Below are 17,446 nucleotides of genomic sequence, written 5' to 3'. Positions count from 1 at the left end.
GAAACCTTAACAAAGTGGTCTGAATCCAACACTGTTTACATTATGAAACAATTGAGCAGTGCCATGGGAAAACCAACATAGTGGGTGTGCGACCAGCATGGATCCAGACCAGCCTGCGCATCCGCGCAGTCTGGTCAGGCTCCATGCTGTTCGCTTTTAAAGCCTATTGGAATTGGAGAAACTGTTAGCGAACAGCATGGATCCTGACCAGACTGCACGGATGCGCAGGCTGGTCTGGATCCATGCTGGTCGCACACCCACTATGTTGGTTTTCTCATGGTACGGCTCAATTAATTATAACATAAGCAAATAATTCTATAGTTTAGTAAAATAATTATGTTGGGAGTAAATCTATTTCACAACAGTAAAAGTACAGGTAGAATAAATAGTAAGATTTTAACAATCACAAATGAAAAATAATAGATTTGAGCAACAGAAAAAAAAACATTTAAAATAAAACACTAGCATCAGCAGGAGTCTTTACCATTAAAAATAGAATTAGATACACAAAATAAAAGAGCATTGTAATGGTCAGCTTTTCCTTGCGAAAAAAAATCCAATAAACCATTTATAAAGATAATAATGAACCCTGTCTTAAAATGACGGGATTTGCCAACTGCCCATTACCGTAACCATTATCATATCATGCTGGAAATGATTAATTCTGCCTTTGCGACCAGTGTAGATCATGATCAGCCTGCACATCTGTGCAGTCTGATCAAGATCTACACAGTTCGCCATTCAGTCAGTATTTACTTGGTAAGCACCCCTTTTAATAGTTAATGGTACTGTCCAAATTGAAAGATGGACAAATTCATTGTGGAAATTTAGCAAGGTAATGCTTAAATACAAACAGGATTCTGTTCCTTTTTCAATAGAATTATAATGTACTTTACTGATGTTGAAAGTTAATCACAACCAGTTCAACAAAAATACACCATCTTTACACATACTGATCATATACCTTTATCATTTCCATATTAAAAATATTGGTTAAAAATTGAAGAAATAGTATGAATACATATATATATATACATATATATTTAAAGCTATGTAAAATAAATGGTTAATGTATAATGCAAGATCATTAAGAAAATAAATGGACCTGAATTCAAATCTATCACTTGCGAATTCACTTCTGAGATCCAGGAATACACTGGTACTGTCAAAGCAAACTGGAATTTGACAGTCTAAAATGGCATTGTCAAAGTAAGTTACAGTTTGACAGTCTACACAGTTACTTTCAAAGCAAATTGGAGTTTGACAGTCTAAAATGGCATTGTCAAAGTAAGTTACAGTTTCACAGTCTACACAGGTACTGTCAAAGCAAATTACTGCTACACAGTCTACACAGGTACTGTCAAAGCAAATTACTGTTACAAAAAGGATCCAAAGGATCTTTTTACATATTTTATTACATAGTCTATATCTGTTATATCAAGTTCTAGTTTTACTGTCAAAGCAATTTATAGTTCCAGTCTAAACTAGTACCATCAAAGCAAGTTAACTTGTACGTCCATACTGGTAATGTCAAAGCAAGTTTCATTTCCACAGTCTGTAGTGGTACTTTAAAGACAAATTACAGTTTCAAGGTCTATCCTGCTGTTGTCAACAGGAAAATTACAGTTTCAAGATCTATACTGGCGATCTTAAAAGCAAATTACAGTTTCAAGGTCTATCCTGCTGTTGTCACCAGGAAAATTACAGTTTCAAGGTCTATCCTGCTATTGTCAACTGGAAAATTACAGTTTCAAGATCTATACTGGTGGTCTCAAAAGCAAATTACAGTTTCAATGTCTATCCTGCTGTTGTCAACAGGAAAATTACAGCTTCAAGGTCTATCCTGCTGTTGTCAACAGCAAAATTACAGTTTCAATATCTTAACTGGTCATCTCAAAAGCAAATTACAGTTTCAAGGTCTGTCCTACTATTGTCAACTGGAAAACTACAGTTTCAAGATCTATACTGGTGTTGTCAAAAGCAAATTACAGTTTCAAGGTCTACATAGGTTCAATCAAACATGGTCTATACTGGTACTATCAAACACAGAACAGTCTGGTACTTCACAAGCAAAGTTCTGTTTCAAGACCTATACTGGTACTGTCAAAAGCAGATTACAGTTCCAAAAGGATAATTTTCCCAATGTTTATAGCTTGCAAATCATACTAATAAATTGTTTGAATTATTTTACCTCTAAATGCGTTTATTTCAGTCGATGATATGACATTCAGATCACACAAATTCAAGTTCTAACATGATGAAAATACAGAGCAACATTGTTCCCTCAAGCATCAAAGACTCAAGGACACAGGCTCACTCAATCATTTCATGTTATCCAGACCATTGTCCCTCTATTTTCTATATGAAATTACAATGGCTGCATCACAAATCACTACCTTAACCACTCAAGCACCACATCTGGTCCCTGTCAATCATTCTATTTACTGTAGCTATTGGCAAAGTAGAGCACAGGTGACTAAACTGTCCATCCCTTAAGTGGTCAGAATTATAAATTTTGCACGCTATGACAATAACATGGTAGATTACCTTTAAAAAAAAAAAGTATATTGGTATTTTAAGCTGATAATGAAACTGTTTACTGATGAAAGGTAAAGAAATTTTTTCTTTGATCATTATTTATATCAGATTAAAACTAAGGCCTTAATTTTATGTTAAAACCAGTTAAACCTGTTGTCCAAATAAAGAAAATGTATAAGAACAAAGTTAACAAAGTTAGAAAAGCACTCTATTTGATATTGCACATGAACACTTAAAGGGAAGTAATCAAAACAATGGATAGAATATTCTAAAAGGGAGGTAATCAAAATGATGGATCTAATATTTTTTTGCACTATGTCAACTGTTCAAACCTCTAGCAAAAACATGAGAAAACAATATCCAAAATTGGATTTAACAAGAAATTATTATAGTACATATTCATTAAAATAATTGTGATAGCCACATTAAAATCAAAAAGTTTATGACCCTTTTAAGGGTCTAAAAAATACCAAAGTACTTATTGTATCGTTGTTGTAGGATAGAAAAGGTAATTTTGTGATGTTGATTTGGAGAAGAAAAGAGAGCACTTGAGTATGCTTTGTGCACTCCAATCCAAAATAAATGTGAAAAAAAATTGTCAAAGTCGCATTTGATAAATTTAGAAAGTCAAACTTTAAAAAGTCCTGGTTGTTTCTAAGCATTTGCCTTTTACAAATACTATACTGAAATGTCTATCACAGTAACATCTGTAATATGTCTTGGTGAAAATGTCACAAGTCTGTAATTTTTATGCATCATCATTTCTTTCAAAGAAAACTTGGTAAACTAACTTAAATTTGTAAGGTAACTTTGTCAATGTTTGGGTTTTCTCAAAACCATGTATAACTCGAGCATTCTGATCTTCCTCCTGCATTCTCAAGCGATCGGTCTTTTACTGTTTATCAAAATCACACAAATTTTTTACGTCATTATATTACCTCCAAATCATATGAATAATTAATGTTTCATGTTACATCAAAAGCTGCATGAATGATATAATTCATCTTGATACAAGCATTCTACATGAATAACCTAGTCTATCATGTCACCTCCAAATCATGTTAACATTTCTTGTTATATCAACATCCAACGATTATTTCAGTATGTCAAGTTGCAGACAAAATCCATGATTATTTTTAAATTAGTTCAATCGAGATTATAATTGAGCCGTGCCATGAAAAAACCAACATAGTGGCTTTGCGACCAGCATGGATCCAGACCAGCCTGCGCATCCGCGCAGTCTGGTCAGGATCCATGCTGTTCACTAACAGTTTCTCCAATTCCAATAGGCTTTAAAAGTGAACAGCATGGAGCCTGACCAGGCTGCTCAGATGCGCAGGCTGGTCTGGATCCATGCTGGTCGCAAACCCACTATGTTGGTTTTCTCATGGCACAGCTCATATTTTTGTGAGATGATCCTGTTACTTCCGCATTACACAAACATTTCACTTAAACATGTTTCCTTCAACATCACATAAAAACTTTTAAATTAATTATGTTGCTTCAAGATCACACTTACATTTCAGTTAATTATAACTTCTACATCTCATGAACATTTCAGTTATTCATGTTCCTTAAAGATCACATGAACATTTCAGGTATTCATGTTTCTTAAAGATCACATGAACATTTCAGGTATTCATGTTATTTCTAAATGCATTTCAGTTATTCATGTTACTTCTAAATCACATGAACATTTCAGGTATTCATGTTACTTCTAAATGCATTTCAGTTATTCATGTTACTTCTAAATCACATGAACATTTCAGTTATTCATGTTACTTGTACATCATACGAACACTTTGTTAATATTATGCTACTTATGGATCACATGTACAGTTTAGTAAATCATATTACGTGTAGATCTCATGAACATTTTGATTACTCATGAAACTGTTCAACAGATGAACGCATCAATTACTCAGGTAACTTTTAGATCATATAAACACTTCATTCAGTGTATAACTTTACTTCCAGATCACATGATCATGTTATTTCACAACTTTTTTGGAGATTCTGTGTTAGATGTCTCACGCAGCATGACAATCAGTTTGTTCACAAGCATGGATAGAATTTTATCCGATGGGTCCATAAAGCCCCTCTGCATCCATTTGGGAATTGTTACACGAGCGTGTGAGAAACCAAGCTTCTGAAGAATGTAGTCAACACCGACAGGATCAATCTGCTTGCTGGCCCAGTGAAGTAATCTGAAACAGAATACATGAGCCGTGCCATGAGAAAACCAACATAGTGGCTTTGCGACTAGCATGGATCCAGACCAGCCTACGCATCCGCGCAGTCTGGTCAGGATCCATGCTGTTCGCTTTCAAAGCCTATTGCAATTAGAGACACTGTTAGTGAACAGCATGGATCCTGACCAGACTGTGCGGATGCGCAGGCTGGTCTGGTTCCATGCTGGTCACAAAGCCACTATGTTGGTTTTCTCGTGGCGCGGCTCATATTGAAAGTACAGTTGAAACTCAGTACTTCCAATTCCAATGGATCAAACGTTTTACTTCCAGATAACCGAAATTCCACATACATTAAACTAAAATGCTATTTTGTGCACCTGTTTTCAAGACGGGACTTGAAAATGTCTTCAACATAGCTGAAATTAACAGATAAGCAAGTTTGAGTTATTTGGTTTCAGCTGTATCTCCACTTATCAGAATAAAATCAAATCAGGAATTCTTTGATGTAGATTTTATGCAAATTTTTGAATGGAGAGTATTAATTTTTTAAATTTTTTTTGCCAGAAAGGCAAAAGAAAATTTCTGAATTTTACATATACAGTCCACAAAAATCATTCAGCTCTGTTAAAAGTTCCATATCAAATCTGGTACATATCGTTCTCCCCTGTGTGTATCCTTAGTGTGCAATGATTTACCTAACTTTAACCCAAGTAATTCAATCAAGGCTCTACCTCATTTTGAAAACACAATGCTAGCTCAATAAGGAAAGGTAAGATTTCCATGTTTAAGGCAAATGTTTTTGATGAAGTTTTGAAATTGTTTCTTGTCTAAGTTTCAGATCCTTATGTAGAGAAGTTGTCAGTTAGTTACAGAGAAGTAAACAAGAACTGGTAAGAAACAAAAGCTGTCACTAATGGTGACAAATGCCCCCACAGCACCATGACCTTTGACTTGGTGACCCAAAAGTCAATAGGGGTCGTGTACTCAATAAGTACTATCAGCATGTGAAGTTTGAAGGTCCTGGGTACAGTGGTTCACGAGTAAAGTGCCTTCATGCAAAAAGTTAACATTGTGACGAACTGACGGACAGTTGAAAACTAATATGCCTCCCTTCGGGGACATAAAAAATGTAAATACTATCTAGATTACTTATCTTTATCACATTATTTGAAATAATTGTGCAAATCTGAATTAAAACGTATGAAAAAACGTCCTTAAATCCGTGTAAGACCCGGATCAGACCTTCTACATTCTTCCTACTCAATAATAAAGCGATAATAATACCAACGCTTACAAACACTGTGTTTTACAAACACCTAACTTTAGGTAATTCTTTAATATACTCTTATCATGTGATAGGGATGCAGTTTTGTTACAAACACTTACCTGTGTGTTACCCTACTCAAAGTAATGTTTCATATTCTACATCTATCCTTCTCATGTTCAAACTATGCAATCATATTACCAACACTAACCTAACTGTAGGTAATGCTGTATATTCTACATCAATTCTTCTCATTTTAAAACAGTGCAATCATATTACCAAAACTAACCTGGGGTCTTCCTCCACCATTAAAGCTGGAAAGTCGCCATATGACCTATCATGTGTCAGTGTGACGTTAAATCCAAAAAACAAAAAACAAGAGCTGTCTCCATAGGAAGACGCATGCCCCCGATGGCACTTTGAATGAATAGTTATGGCCGATGTTAGAGTTTAGGACCTTTGACCTACAGACCGGGGTCTTGCGCACGACACGTCGTCTTACTATGGTACACATTCATGCCCAATAATTTTAAAATCCATGCATGAATGACAAAGATATGGACTGGACACGCCCATCAATGCACTATCATGAAATATGACCTTTAACGTCTAAGTGTGACCTTGACCTTTGAGCTACGGACCTGGGTCTTGTGCATGACACGTCGTCTTACTGTGGTACACATTCATGCCAAGTTATTTGAAAATCCATCCATGGATGACAAAGATATGGACCGGACACGAATGCACTATCATGAAAAATGACCTTTAACGTCTAAGTGTGACCTTGACCTTTGAGCTACGGACCTGGGTCTTGCGAGCGACACGTCGTCTTACTGTGGTACACATTCATGCCAAGATATTTGAAAATCCATCCATGGATGACAAAGATATGGACCGGACACGAATGCACTATCATGAAAAATGACCTTTAACGTCTAAGTGTGACCTTGACCTTTGAGCTACGGACCTGGGTCTTGCGAGCGACACGTCGTCTTACTGTGGTACACATTCATGCCAAGATATTTGAAAATCCATCCATGGATGACAAAGATATGGACCGGACATGAATGCACTATCATGAAAAATGACCTTTAACGTCTAAGTGTGACCTTGACCTTTGAGCTACGGACCTGGGTCTTGCGCGCGACACATCGTTTTACTGTGGTACACATTCATGCCACATTCATGCCAAGTTATTTGAAAATCCATCCATCGATGACAAAGTTATGGACCGGACACAAATATTGCGGACAGACTGACAGACCGACAGACAGTTCAAAAACTATATGCCTCCCTTTGGGGGCATAAAAAAAAACAAACCTAAATGTAATATTTCATATTTAAAATTAAGCCTCCTCTTATTATAAGAAAGCAACTACCCTCACATACCTAACTGTAGGTTCCAGATGCCATGTTTTACATTCATATTCCCTCCAGTCTTGCTGTAGCACCGTAACTGGGTCAATAACTTTCTTCTTTTCAGACTCAGACTGAGGCTTTGATGACTTGCCACCAGATGCTACCACTGATGTCCTCGTGCCTTCAATAAAAACACCCACATTACAATCATTTAACACATTCCATTCATATGTAGGATTAAGAGATATTAAAACAAAGAAAAATCTGATGTGTTTATCTGTCAATAATCATTCACTTGGAATAAAAAATGAGGACCAAAGAATTACAAGACAGCTAATGACAAAGTTTGCAGAATCAATTATAAATTTTCCTTCTCATGTATCATTGATGCTATATGTACTGTGAAGCAGATACTTTGGGACAGAGGTGAGAAAGTCTGAAGCAAGGTTGAAGTGACCGTGTTCTTTTAAACAAAGTCTCAATATATGGAGACACTTTGTAGTATATACATACATTTCAAGCCCTGCCTGTGTGATCACGTTAGGAAGCCATCAAGCTGTCTTACTGAAAGTGGGTAGCCAGTCGGGCCTGAAACAATGCCTTGCCGGGCATCCAGAGACTTTTTCCAGCCTTAAAAAAAGCTGGAAAATTGCTTTATACACAAAACTGTGTCAATCTGACTTAAGCTACATGTGTATCCATAAGCCACCACTTTCCTGTCACTGCATGTTTTGGTACTTGCTGACCATGAAAGTAAACTTTCACATTACAAAGGGGTGGGAGTGCTGGTAGAAGGAGTGCAGTTAAGGATACTACAAAACATCTCCAAGAATCTTCAGATAAAAGAAACTCTATCTGACTAAAATCATCTCCTATAAATGCTACAGTCACATACATATTTAATTTAAAGGAAGATCTTGTGCTTTACTGATAGGGGTTGGAATCCAAAACAAAAAATCACAGAGTGATCTTGGCGCCCACCATTGAGCCATTTTTGAATGTTCCAAATTTCAAGACTAGCTCAAGGTCAAAATCAGGGTCAAATTTCATTTCGGTACAGAACACTGTGCATGTGGTCCATGCATGTGTTTCAAATTTGAAAGCTGTAGCTTGAAAAATGTTAAAGTAGGTCATTAGATCAATTTCAAGGTAAAAGTTCATTTTGTTACACAAAACTATGCATGTGCTTCAAATTTGGAGGCTGTAGCTTGAGAAATGTGAAAGTAGGTACTAGGTAAAAATCAATGTCAAATTTCAATTCAGAACACAAAAATATGCATTGGTCCAAAATAGAAGCCTGTAGCTTCAGAAATGTGAAAGTAGGTCACTAGGTCAATCTCAAGATCAAAGTTCATTTCGGTACAAAAAACTATGCATGCAGTCCAAATTTGAAGGCTGTAGCTTGAAAAATGTGAAGGTAGGTCACTAGGTCAAAATCAAGGTCAAATTTCATTTCGGAACACAAAACTATGCATGTGGTCCAAATTTGAAGCCTGTACCTTCAAAAATGTGAAAGTAGGTCACTAGGTCAATGTCAAGGTCAAAGTTTGTTTCGGGACACAAACCTATGCATGCAGTCCAAATTTGAAGGCTGTAGCTACAGAAATGTGAAAGTAGGTCACTAGGTCAAAATCAAGGTCAAATTTCATTTCAGAACACAAAACTTCACACGTGGTCCAAATTTGAAGCCTGTACCTTCAAAAATGTGAAAGTAGGTCACTAGATCAATGTCAAGGTCAAAGTTTGTTTCGGGACACAAACCTATGCATGCAGTCCAAATTTGAAGGCTGTAGCTACAGAAATGTGGAAGTAGGTCACTAGGTCAAGATCAAGGTCAACTCATATCAAGGTTCATCTTGCTTCTCAAAACTATACATGTGGTCCAAATTTGAATGTTGTAGGTTATCGACAAAAAGAAGTTTTTCCCTAAATAAGTCTATTTGAACAATGTGACCCCCGGGGCGGGGCCATATTTGACCCTAGGGGAATAATTTTAACAAATTTGGTAGGGAACCACTTGACGATGGTACATTACAAATATCAAAGCCCTAGGCTTTGTGGTTTGAACAAGAAGATTTTCAAAGTTTTTCCCTATATAAGTCTATGTAAACCATGTGACCCCCAGGGCGGGGCTATATTTGACCCTAGGGGGATAATTTCAATAATCTTAGTGGAGGACCACTAGATGATGTCACATACAAAATATCAAAGCCTAGGCCCTTTGGTTTTGGACAAGAGGTTTTTCAAAGTTTTCCCCTATATAAGTCTATATAAACAATGTGACCCCTGGGGCGGGGCCCATATTTGACCCTAGGGGGATAATTTGAACAAACTCGGTAGAAAACCACTAGATGATGCTACATTACAAATATCAAAGCCCTAGGCTTTCTAGTTTGGACAAGAAGATTTTCAAAGTTTTTCCCTCTATAAGTCTATGTAAAACGTGTGACCCTCAGGGTGGTGCCATATTTGACCCCAGGGAAATAATTTGAACAATCTAGGTAGAGGACCACTAGACATGCTAGATGATGCTTCATACCAAATATCAAAGCCCTAGGCCCTGTGGTTTTGAACAAGAAGATTTTCAAAGTTTTTCCCTATATAAATCTATGTAAATTACAAAAATAAATAAAGGGCCATAACTCACTCAAAAATTGTTGAACCAGTCTGATTTTCAGGGGGACACAACTAGGGTATAAATACATCATTCTGACAAAGTTTGGTCAAAATCCCCCCAGTAGTTTCTGAGGAGATGCGATAACGAGAAATTGTTAACGGACGGAAGGACGACGGAAGGACGACGGACCACGGACGCAGAGTGATTTGAAAAGCCCACCATCTGATGATGGTGGGCTAATAAAACCTCAGGTGCACAACTTCACACGCTGACTAACACTCCTATAATGTTGCATGACCCTAGGTAAAATACTTTTTCAGCTACTTGTGACACAAGCTCAAGTCCTTTTTGCAGTTTTGATAAAGGCAAGGGCCATAACTCTTGTCTTACTAAATGAAATCCAAAATAAAACCCCAGGTGTATGACATAACATGCTGAATAACAATCAGATGACATTTGCTGACTCTTAAGTCAAAAATATTTGAGACATGCACAGCACAAATTGAGAATGATGGACGGACAGATGTATGAACAAGGGCAAATCTACATGCCCATCTCACCCCTCTCTCCAAAATAATTGGGGGTTTGGGGGAGAGGCACTAGATGACATAAAATTATTTCATTTATGGAAACCACACACCTTTATCTTTCTCCTGGATATAAGCCATGACCAGGTCATGTAAGAACAGGAACACTTCGGCATCCATGGCAACATAAATATGATCCTCAAACTCTGTGACAAAACTGCACTCTACCACTGGCTTAGGATCTGTAAGATAAATTTAACAATCGATAAATCAAATGATTATAAAGAATCTTATGTAAAACTTTACTCATACTTCTTCAATAAAACTATTCTTGTTGATTATGCATAGTTCTGCTATTTTTATGCTTTCCAACAGTTGAAGAAATATCCGGCTCCAGGTTTGAATCTAAGAAAACATGTAACTTACACATGACCCAAATTGAGATGTAATATCACAATGACTGTTCCATAAGTGCAATATTTCCAGCCAGCCATATTGATACTGGTCTGTTAAACCTTCAGCTTATGACCAAGCTTACTATAATTCCCTATTTAACTGAAAGCCGAAGTAGCAATCAGTTTTTCATGGTAGAGGAAGACCCAAAGTGTCCCTCCGGGCATTATTAAAGGCACAGATTGGCACCTGGGTAGAACTGACTTTCTGTAGGCTGACTGGATGGCTTCCTCACATGAACAAAATCTACACCCAAAGCAAAGTTTTGAACCCACAGCTGTGAGGAGCAAGAAGTCGGTGACCTTAACCAATGGGTTATGGAGGCCCCTACAAAATTAGCAAGGACAGGAAGTGTACCATCATCTACTGGTTCCTGTTCTGCCTGTTGATGTGTGGTTCTCAGCTGCAGCTGGAGTGAAGGTAAGGCAAAAATCATCTCAGAATCATGGCTATAATCCATATATTTCCGTTTACGGTAATCAGACGGGCTTTCACTTCCTGCACGCTGCATTCTAGGGAAAGCATCGAGGTCTGGAAATGAATTATTCAAAATTTTCTTGATATATTTTTTAATTTAATACATTTTGTATATAGTACTGTTTGCATAACAAAATCATAACAATCATTAGGAAGGAATTTTAATCAATTTTGTGATAGCACCAATCTATGAAATTAAATCCTCACAAATAACTAAAATTTAAATTCATTTTATCTTAGAAATCTGAAATCTACAAATACATTCTGACAAAATAGCAGTTTTAGTCAAAACCCCGAAAATGTTTGCAACTGAAATTAAAAATTTTAATGACTTCACACTTCTTGATTATATAGCCAGTACATTAACACCATTAACTTAATATTAACAAACAAATAAACTGTGCCACTGACAAAACACTACGGATTCAACTAGTATAGATAACAAGACCTGTCCATAAGACAGCAGGCTTGACTTTTATCAGTGCTTGACTCTGAATTAGAGCTTTGCCAATAAAAACTTTATAAAACTTTAACCAAAAAATTCTTAGTTAAAAAGGGGCATAACTCAAACAAAATTCAAATCAGAGTTATGGGATTGTTTCTCCTAGCACAGACTTTGACAGTAAATAGCTATTATAAGTCTGAAGTCAAAAGCTTTGAGAGTAATAAAGATATTTGAATTTATCAAAAACTTTAACAAAAAAATTCTAAGATAAACAAGAGCTGTCCGTAAGACAGCGCGCTCGACTTTTCTCAGTGCTTGACTCTGAATTAGAGCTTTGCCAGTAAAAAAAATTCTAAGTTAAAAAGGGACATAACTCTGTCAAAATTCAAATCAGAGTTATGGGAATTGTGTCTCCTGGTGTAGACTTTGATAGTAAATAAGTATTTTGAGTTTCAAGTCAAAAGCTTTAACAGTAACAGAGATATCTGACTTTTAACAAAACATTCTAAGTTAAAAAGGGGCATAATTCTGTCAAAACTCAAATCAGAGTTATGGATATTGTTTCTCCTGGTGTAGACTTTGATGGTAAATAAGTATTTTAAGTTATAAGTCAAAAACTTTGATAGTAACAGAGATATTTGACACTATCAAAAACTTTAACCGAAAATTCTAAGTTAAAAAGGGGCATAATTCTGTCAAAATTCAAACCAGAGTTATGGGAATTGTGTCTCTTGGTGCAGACTTTGATTGTATATAACTATTTTGAGTTTCAAGTCAAAAGCTTTAATAGTAACAGAGATATTTGACTTTATCAGAATGTAAAAAAATCAGAGTTGTGTGGATTGTTTCTTCTGGTGTAGGACTTTGATGGTAAATAAGTATTTTAAGTTTCAAGTCAATAGCTTTGATAATAACTGAGATATTTGACTTTATCAAAAACTTTAACCAAAAATTCTAAGTTAGAAAGGGGCATAATTCTGTCAAAATTCAAATCAGAGTTATGGGGATTGTTTCTCCTGGTGTAGACTTTGATAGTAAATAATTATTTTAAGTTTCAAGTCAATAGCTTTGATAGTAACAGAGATATTTGACTTTATCAAAAACTTCAACCAACGGCGACACCGATGCCGACGCCGACGCTGGGGCGAGTGCAATAGCTCTACTTTTTCTTCAAAAAGTCGAGCTAAAAAGGGGCATAACTCTGTCCAAAGTCAAATCAGAGGTATGGAATTGTTTCTTCTGATGTAGACTTTGATATTAAATAACTATTTTATGTTTCAAGTCAATAGCTTTTATAAGTAACAGAGATATTTGACATTATTAAAAACTTTAACCAACGGCAGCGCTGACACCACGGGGAGTGAAGTAGCTCTACTTTCTCTTTGAAAAGTGATCGAGCTAAAAACAAGTAAACACTGCTGAATTCATGTATCGTATCAACACTAAATTCCTCAGATGAGGATCATCTCTTGTCATTTCACAGTATATTACTCCTAAATTCACCTGTTACAAATTAAACTTACTCCAAGACCATTGCACTTAATCTACTTTTTTTATATTTCATTTTACCTTTTATTTCACTGTTTGAGAAGGCATAATGGAACCACTCATGGGTGTTAGTAAACGTTGGAGGCATTGAATGTCCTCGTGAGATCTTCAGTACATTTGCCATGTTCTTCTCCTGGTGTGATGCCAGATCATGTCCAACATAGAATGTAAGGTCCTGTACAACGTGGGTACCTGAAAACATCAAGTCCAACATAGAATCTAAGATCATGTACAAAACATCATGTTCAACATAAGATGTAAGGTCCCGTACAACATGGGTACCTGAAAATATCATGTCCAACATTGATTTTAACGTCATGCACAAAATATCATGTCCACCATAAAATGTAAGGTCCTGTACAACATGATGTAAGGTCCTGTATAACGTGGGTACCTGAAAATATCATGTCCAAAATAGAATGTAAGGTTATGTTGGTACCTGAAAACATTACGTCCAAATTTCTTCAAAACAGAATTCAAGAATCAGTACAACATTGGACCTGAAAAAATTACAGTCGAATACCGTTACCTCGATATTCAAGGGACTGTAAAAACTGCATCGACGTATCCGAAGTTCGACGTAACGATATCGACTGTCTGGGACTACTCTGTACTTGTGTCGGACGTCTATATTGTAATTATATCCAATACGTATTCCAGAGGGTTTGAAAGGGGAAAGAAATAATATAAAACGTAAATACGATTTTATTTTTATTGACAAATAAAACATCTTAATTAAATAGTAAATACATGTACATAGTACATACATACAACTTTTTTTAATTTTTCAAAATATACGTGAAAACATTAGCATTTTTATTCCTTCCTTAAACAAGTCTGAATGCAGCGGTAATGTTCCTAGTTGAGTAGTCATTTTGACTGTGCTTTGATAACAAAAATTTGCCAATTAAATACACATATTGTTACTCAATCCTAAATGGCAGATTTTTACTCCGTCAAACAGAAAAATATTTCATCCAAATAAGTTGTTAAATTGGAAAACAGCTTGCTCGCTTGCACGCTGTTTTATAAGACTAATTATTGGGAATTAAATGCAATTTTTCTGACATTTAAATTGGATTAAGGATTAAATAACAAACAAAACAAACACTCAAACTAGCTTGATTATGATTACTACATCGCCGAACAACAATAGGTTGATTTTCGCACCTTACAAATAACATGGATATTTTTGACAAGCTGTGATAACGACGAAACCAGGTGTAAAAACAGTACAGGTAAGTTGACGGGACTGAAAAAATCTCATCGAGCTAAACAAAATATCGAGCTAATCATATCGAGGTAATGATAAATAATTACATTAAAATATATAGGGAAAAATCGGGACCGACTAAAACACACCGTGCTAACCGGAGTATCGAGCTAACCGATATCGAGGTAACGATATTCAACTGTATGTCCAACATGAAATGCAAGGTTCTGTACAAAACTAACAGGGCTTGAATATATCATGTCAAAAGGGCCATCATAATCCTATATTGCTCACCAGCTTGAACAGGTAAAACCAACACTTGTCTAAAATCTTATCTTCAAACTGTAATGTTTTTTTTTACTATAAGTTTGTTACAGAGCAACCTGTATTAGCAACAATTTTTATTTAACTATTTTATAAAATACTCAACCATACCTTCATCTATTGTCTTCTGTGCTTCTGTAGCAAAACAAATGTATGGTTCGTTCATCGTAAACAATGCCCATGACTTGGAGCGAAAGTTGATGCCATGGAAACATCCCAAGGTCAAGTTGTTACCCCTCAAGGTCAATGTCCCACCAAGTATCATACCCTCCTTGGGGAGCATGGCAGGCAGCATAGAGAACCTACAACCTGTGATGTTTCCCAGTGCTTTCTGCCAGTGTCGGTGGTGACGTAACTCTGACAGCACTGTAACGAAAAGCAAACTTTATTGAACAGAAACTAATTTTGATTGTTTGCTCATTCTGATAAATGCTGTAGGTAACTAGAAGATGCTTTTGTAGAAAAGCGCATGTCTCCCCCAGTGCATAGTTGTATAGGCAAGAAGGCAATAGGGGATGGGACCAAAAGTCAAAGAGATAATGATGGTTGGCTGCAATAGGGATCATTTACTTGGCATGTCCAATCATCCCACTAAGTTTCAACATTTTGGGCCTAGTGGTTCTCAAGATATGAATTGGAAACGGTTTTCTATGTTCAGGCCCCTGTGACGTTGACCTTTGTTCTTGTGAACCCAAAATCGGTAGTGGCCATCTACTTTGCATGTCCAATCATCCTAATAAGTTTCAACGTTCTTGGTCAAGTGATTCTCAAGTTATTGATTGAAAAGAGATTTCTACGTTCAACCCTCTGTGACCTTGACCTTTGACGGAGTGACCCCCAAGAACAATAGGGGCCATCTACTTTGTATGTCCTATCATCCTATGAAGTTTGACGGTTCTAGGTCAAATGGTTCTAACGTTATTGACCGGAAATGGATTTCCATGTTCTGTCTGCTGTGATCTTGACCTTTAATAAAGTGATCCTAAAATCAATATGGGTCAACTACTCTGCATGTACAATCATCCTATGAAGTTTCAACTTTCTGGGTCAAGTGGTTCTCAGGTTATTGATTGGAAATGGTTTTCAATGTTCAGGTCCCTGTGACCTTGACCTTTAACAGAGTGACCCCAAAATCAATAGGGGTCATCTACTCTGCAGGTCCAATCATCCTTTTAAATTTCAACATTCTGGATCAAGTGGTTCTCAAGTTATTGATTGGATAGAGTTTTCTATGTTCAGCTCCTTGTGACCTTGACCTTTGTTGGAGTGACCCCAAAACAATGGGGTCATCTACCCTGCAAGTCCTATCATCCTACGAAGTTTGAAGGTTCTAGGTCAAATACTTCTCATGTCAATGACCGGAAATGGATTTCAATGTTCTGTCCGCTGTGACCTTGATCTTTAATACAGTGACCCCAAAATCAATAGAGGTCATCTATTCTGCATGTCTAATCATCCTATGAAGTTTCCACATTCTGGTCAAGTGGTTCTGAAGTTATTGATCGGAAATGGTTTTCCATGTTCAAGCCCCTGTGACCTTGACCTTTCACAGAGTGACCCCAAAAACAACAGGGGCCACCTACTACATAAGCCCTGCCACCCTATGAAGTTTGAAGGTTCTAGGCCAAATGGTTCTCCAGTTATTGATCGGAAATGAAGTGTGACGGATGGACGAAAGGACAGATAGACAGGTAATCTCTTCTGCATGTCCAATGATCCTATGAAGTTTCAACATTCTGGGTCAAGTGGTTCTCAAGTTATTGATTCGAAATTGTTTTCCATGTCCAGGCCCCTGTGACCTTGACCTTTAACGGAGTGACCCCAAAAACAATAGATGTCATCTACTCTGCATGACCAATCATCCTATGAAGTTTCAACATTCTGGGTCAAGTGGTTCTTCAGTTATTGATCAGAAATGACCCCAAAACAATAGGGGCCACCTACTCCATAAGCCCTGCCATCCTATGAAGTTGGAAGGTTCTAGGTCAAATGGTTCTCAAATTATTGATCGGAAATGAAGTGTGATGGATGGACGTACAGACGGACAGGGCAGAAACAATATGTCTCCCCCAGTGGAGGGAGACATAATAATCATTGTTATCACATTTGTATCAAAACATCTTATCTTAAACACTGATTTGCTCTTAAATAAAATCAGTATTTGTTGTTGGCCAAACATCTGGTTTATGTTACAGGTATTTTGGCATAGAAGTTTAATGGTAAAACAGAAGATCATTTTCGTAAGCCGAAAAAGCATTTGCCATAACTAAGGAAACATTTTGTATTCTAACATTTCAGTTATTTTTGTTTTTGTTTAATGTCACACCGACACAATTACAGGTCATATGGCAACTTTCCAGCTTTTGATAGTGGAAGAAAACCCTAGATGCCCCTCCGTGCATTATGTCATCAAGGGTGGACATTTGGTTAAGCCAGCTGGATGGCTTCCCCACGAAGAATTCAACACCCTAAGTGAGGCTCTAACCCAC

General features: G+C 36.7%; 1 protein-coding gene across 4 annotated transcripts in view; it reads right to left on the bottom strand.

Annotated features, from left to right (window-relative positions):
• Window positions 1-3,876: 3,876 nt before the first annotated feature.
• The window catches only part of LOC123557249 (bridge-like lipid transfer protein family member 1), a 145,359-nt gene continuing 131,789 nt past the window's right edge, over window positions 3,877-17,446 (bottom strand). For all 4 annotated transcript variants that reach the window (XM_045348616.2, XM_053543609.1, XM_053543610.1 and 1 more), the window contains 6 exons: window positions 15,069-15,323; window positions 13,442-13,612; window positions 11,308-11,481; window positions 10,611-10,739; window positions 7,384-7,534; window positions 3,877-4,745 (listed from right to left, as the gene is read on the bottom strand). In XM_045348616.2, the coding sequence (XP_045204551.2) occupies window positions 4,535-4,745; window positions 7,384-7,534; window positions 10,611-10,739; window positions 11,308-11,481; window positions 13,442-13,612; window positions 15,069-15,323 (1,091 nt within the window). In that variant the 3' untranslated portion in view covers window positions 3,877-4,534. The remainder of the gene's footprint in view (window positions 4,746-7,383; window positions 7,535-10,610; window positions 10,740-11,307; window positions 11,482-13,441; window positions 13,613-15,068; window positions 15,324-17,446) is intronic.

This window comes from Mercenaria mercenaria, chromosome 5, assembly GCF_021730395.1.
Source record: "Mercenaria mercenaria strain notata chromosome 5, MADL_Memer_1, whole genome shotgun sequence".
NCBI lineage: Eukaryota > Metazoa > Mollusca > Bivalvia > Venerida > Veneridae > Mercenaria > Mercenaria mercenaria.
The sequence above is the reverse complement of the archived record's forward strand: the minus strand, read 5'-3'. Positions and strand labels throughout refer to the sequence as shown.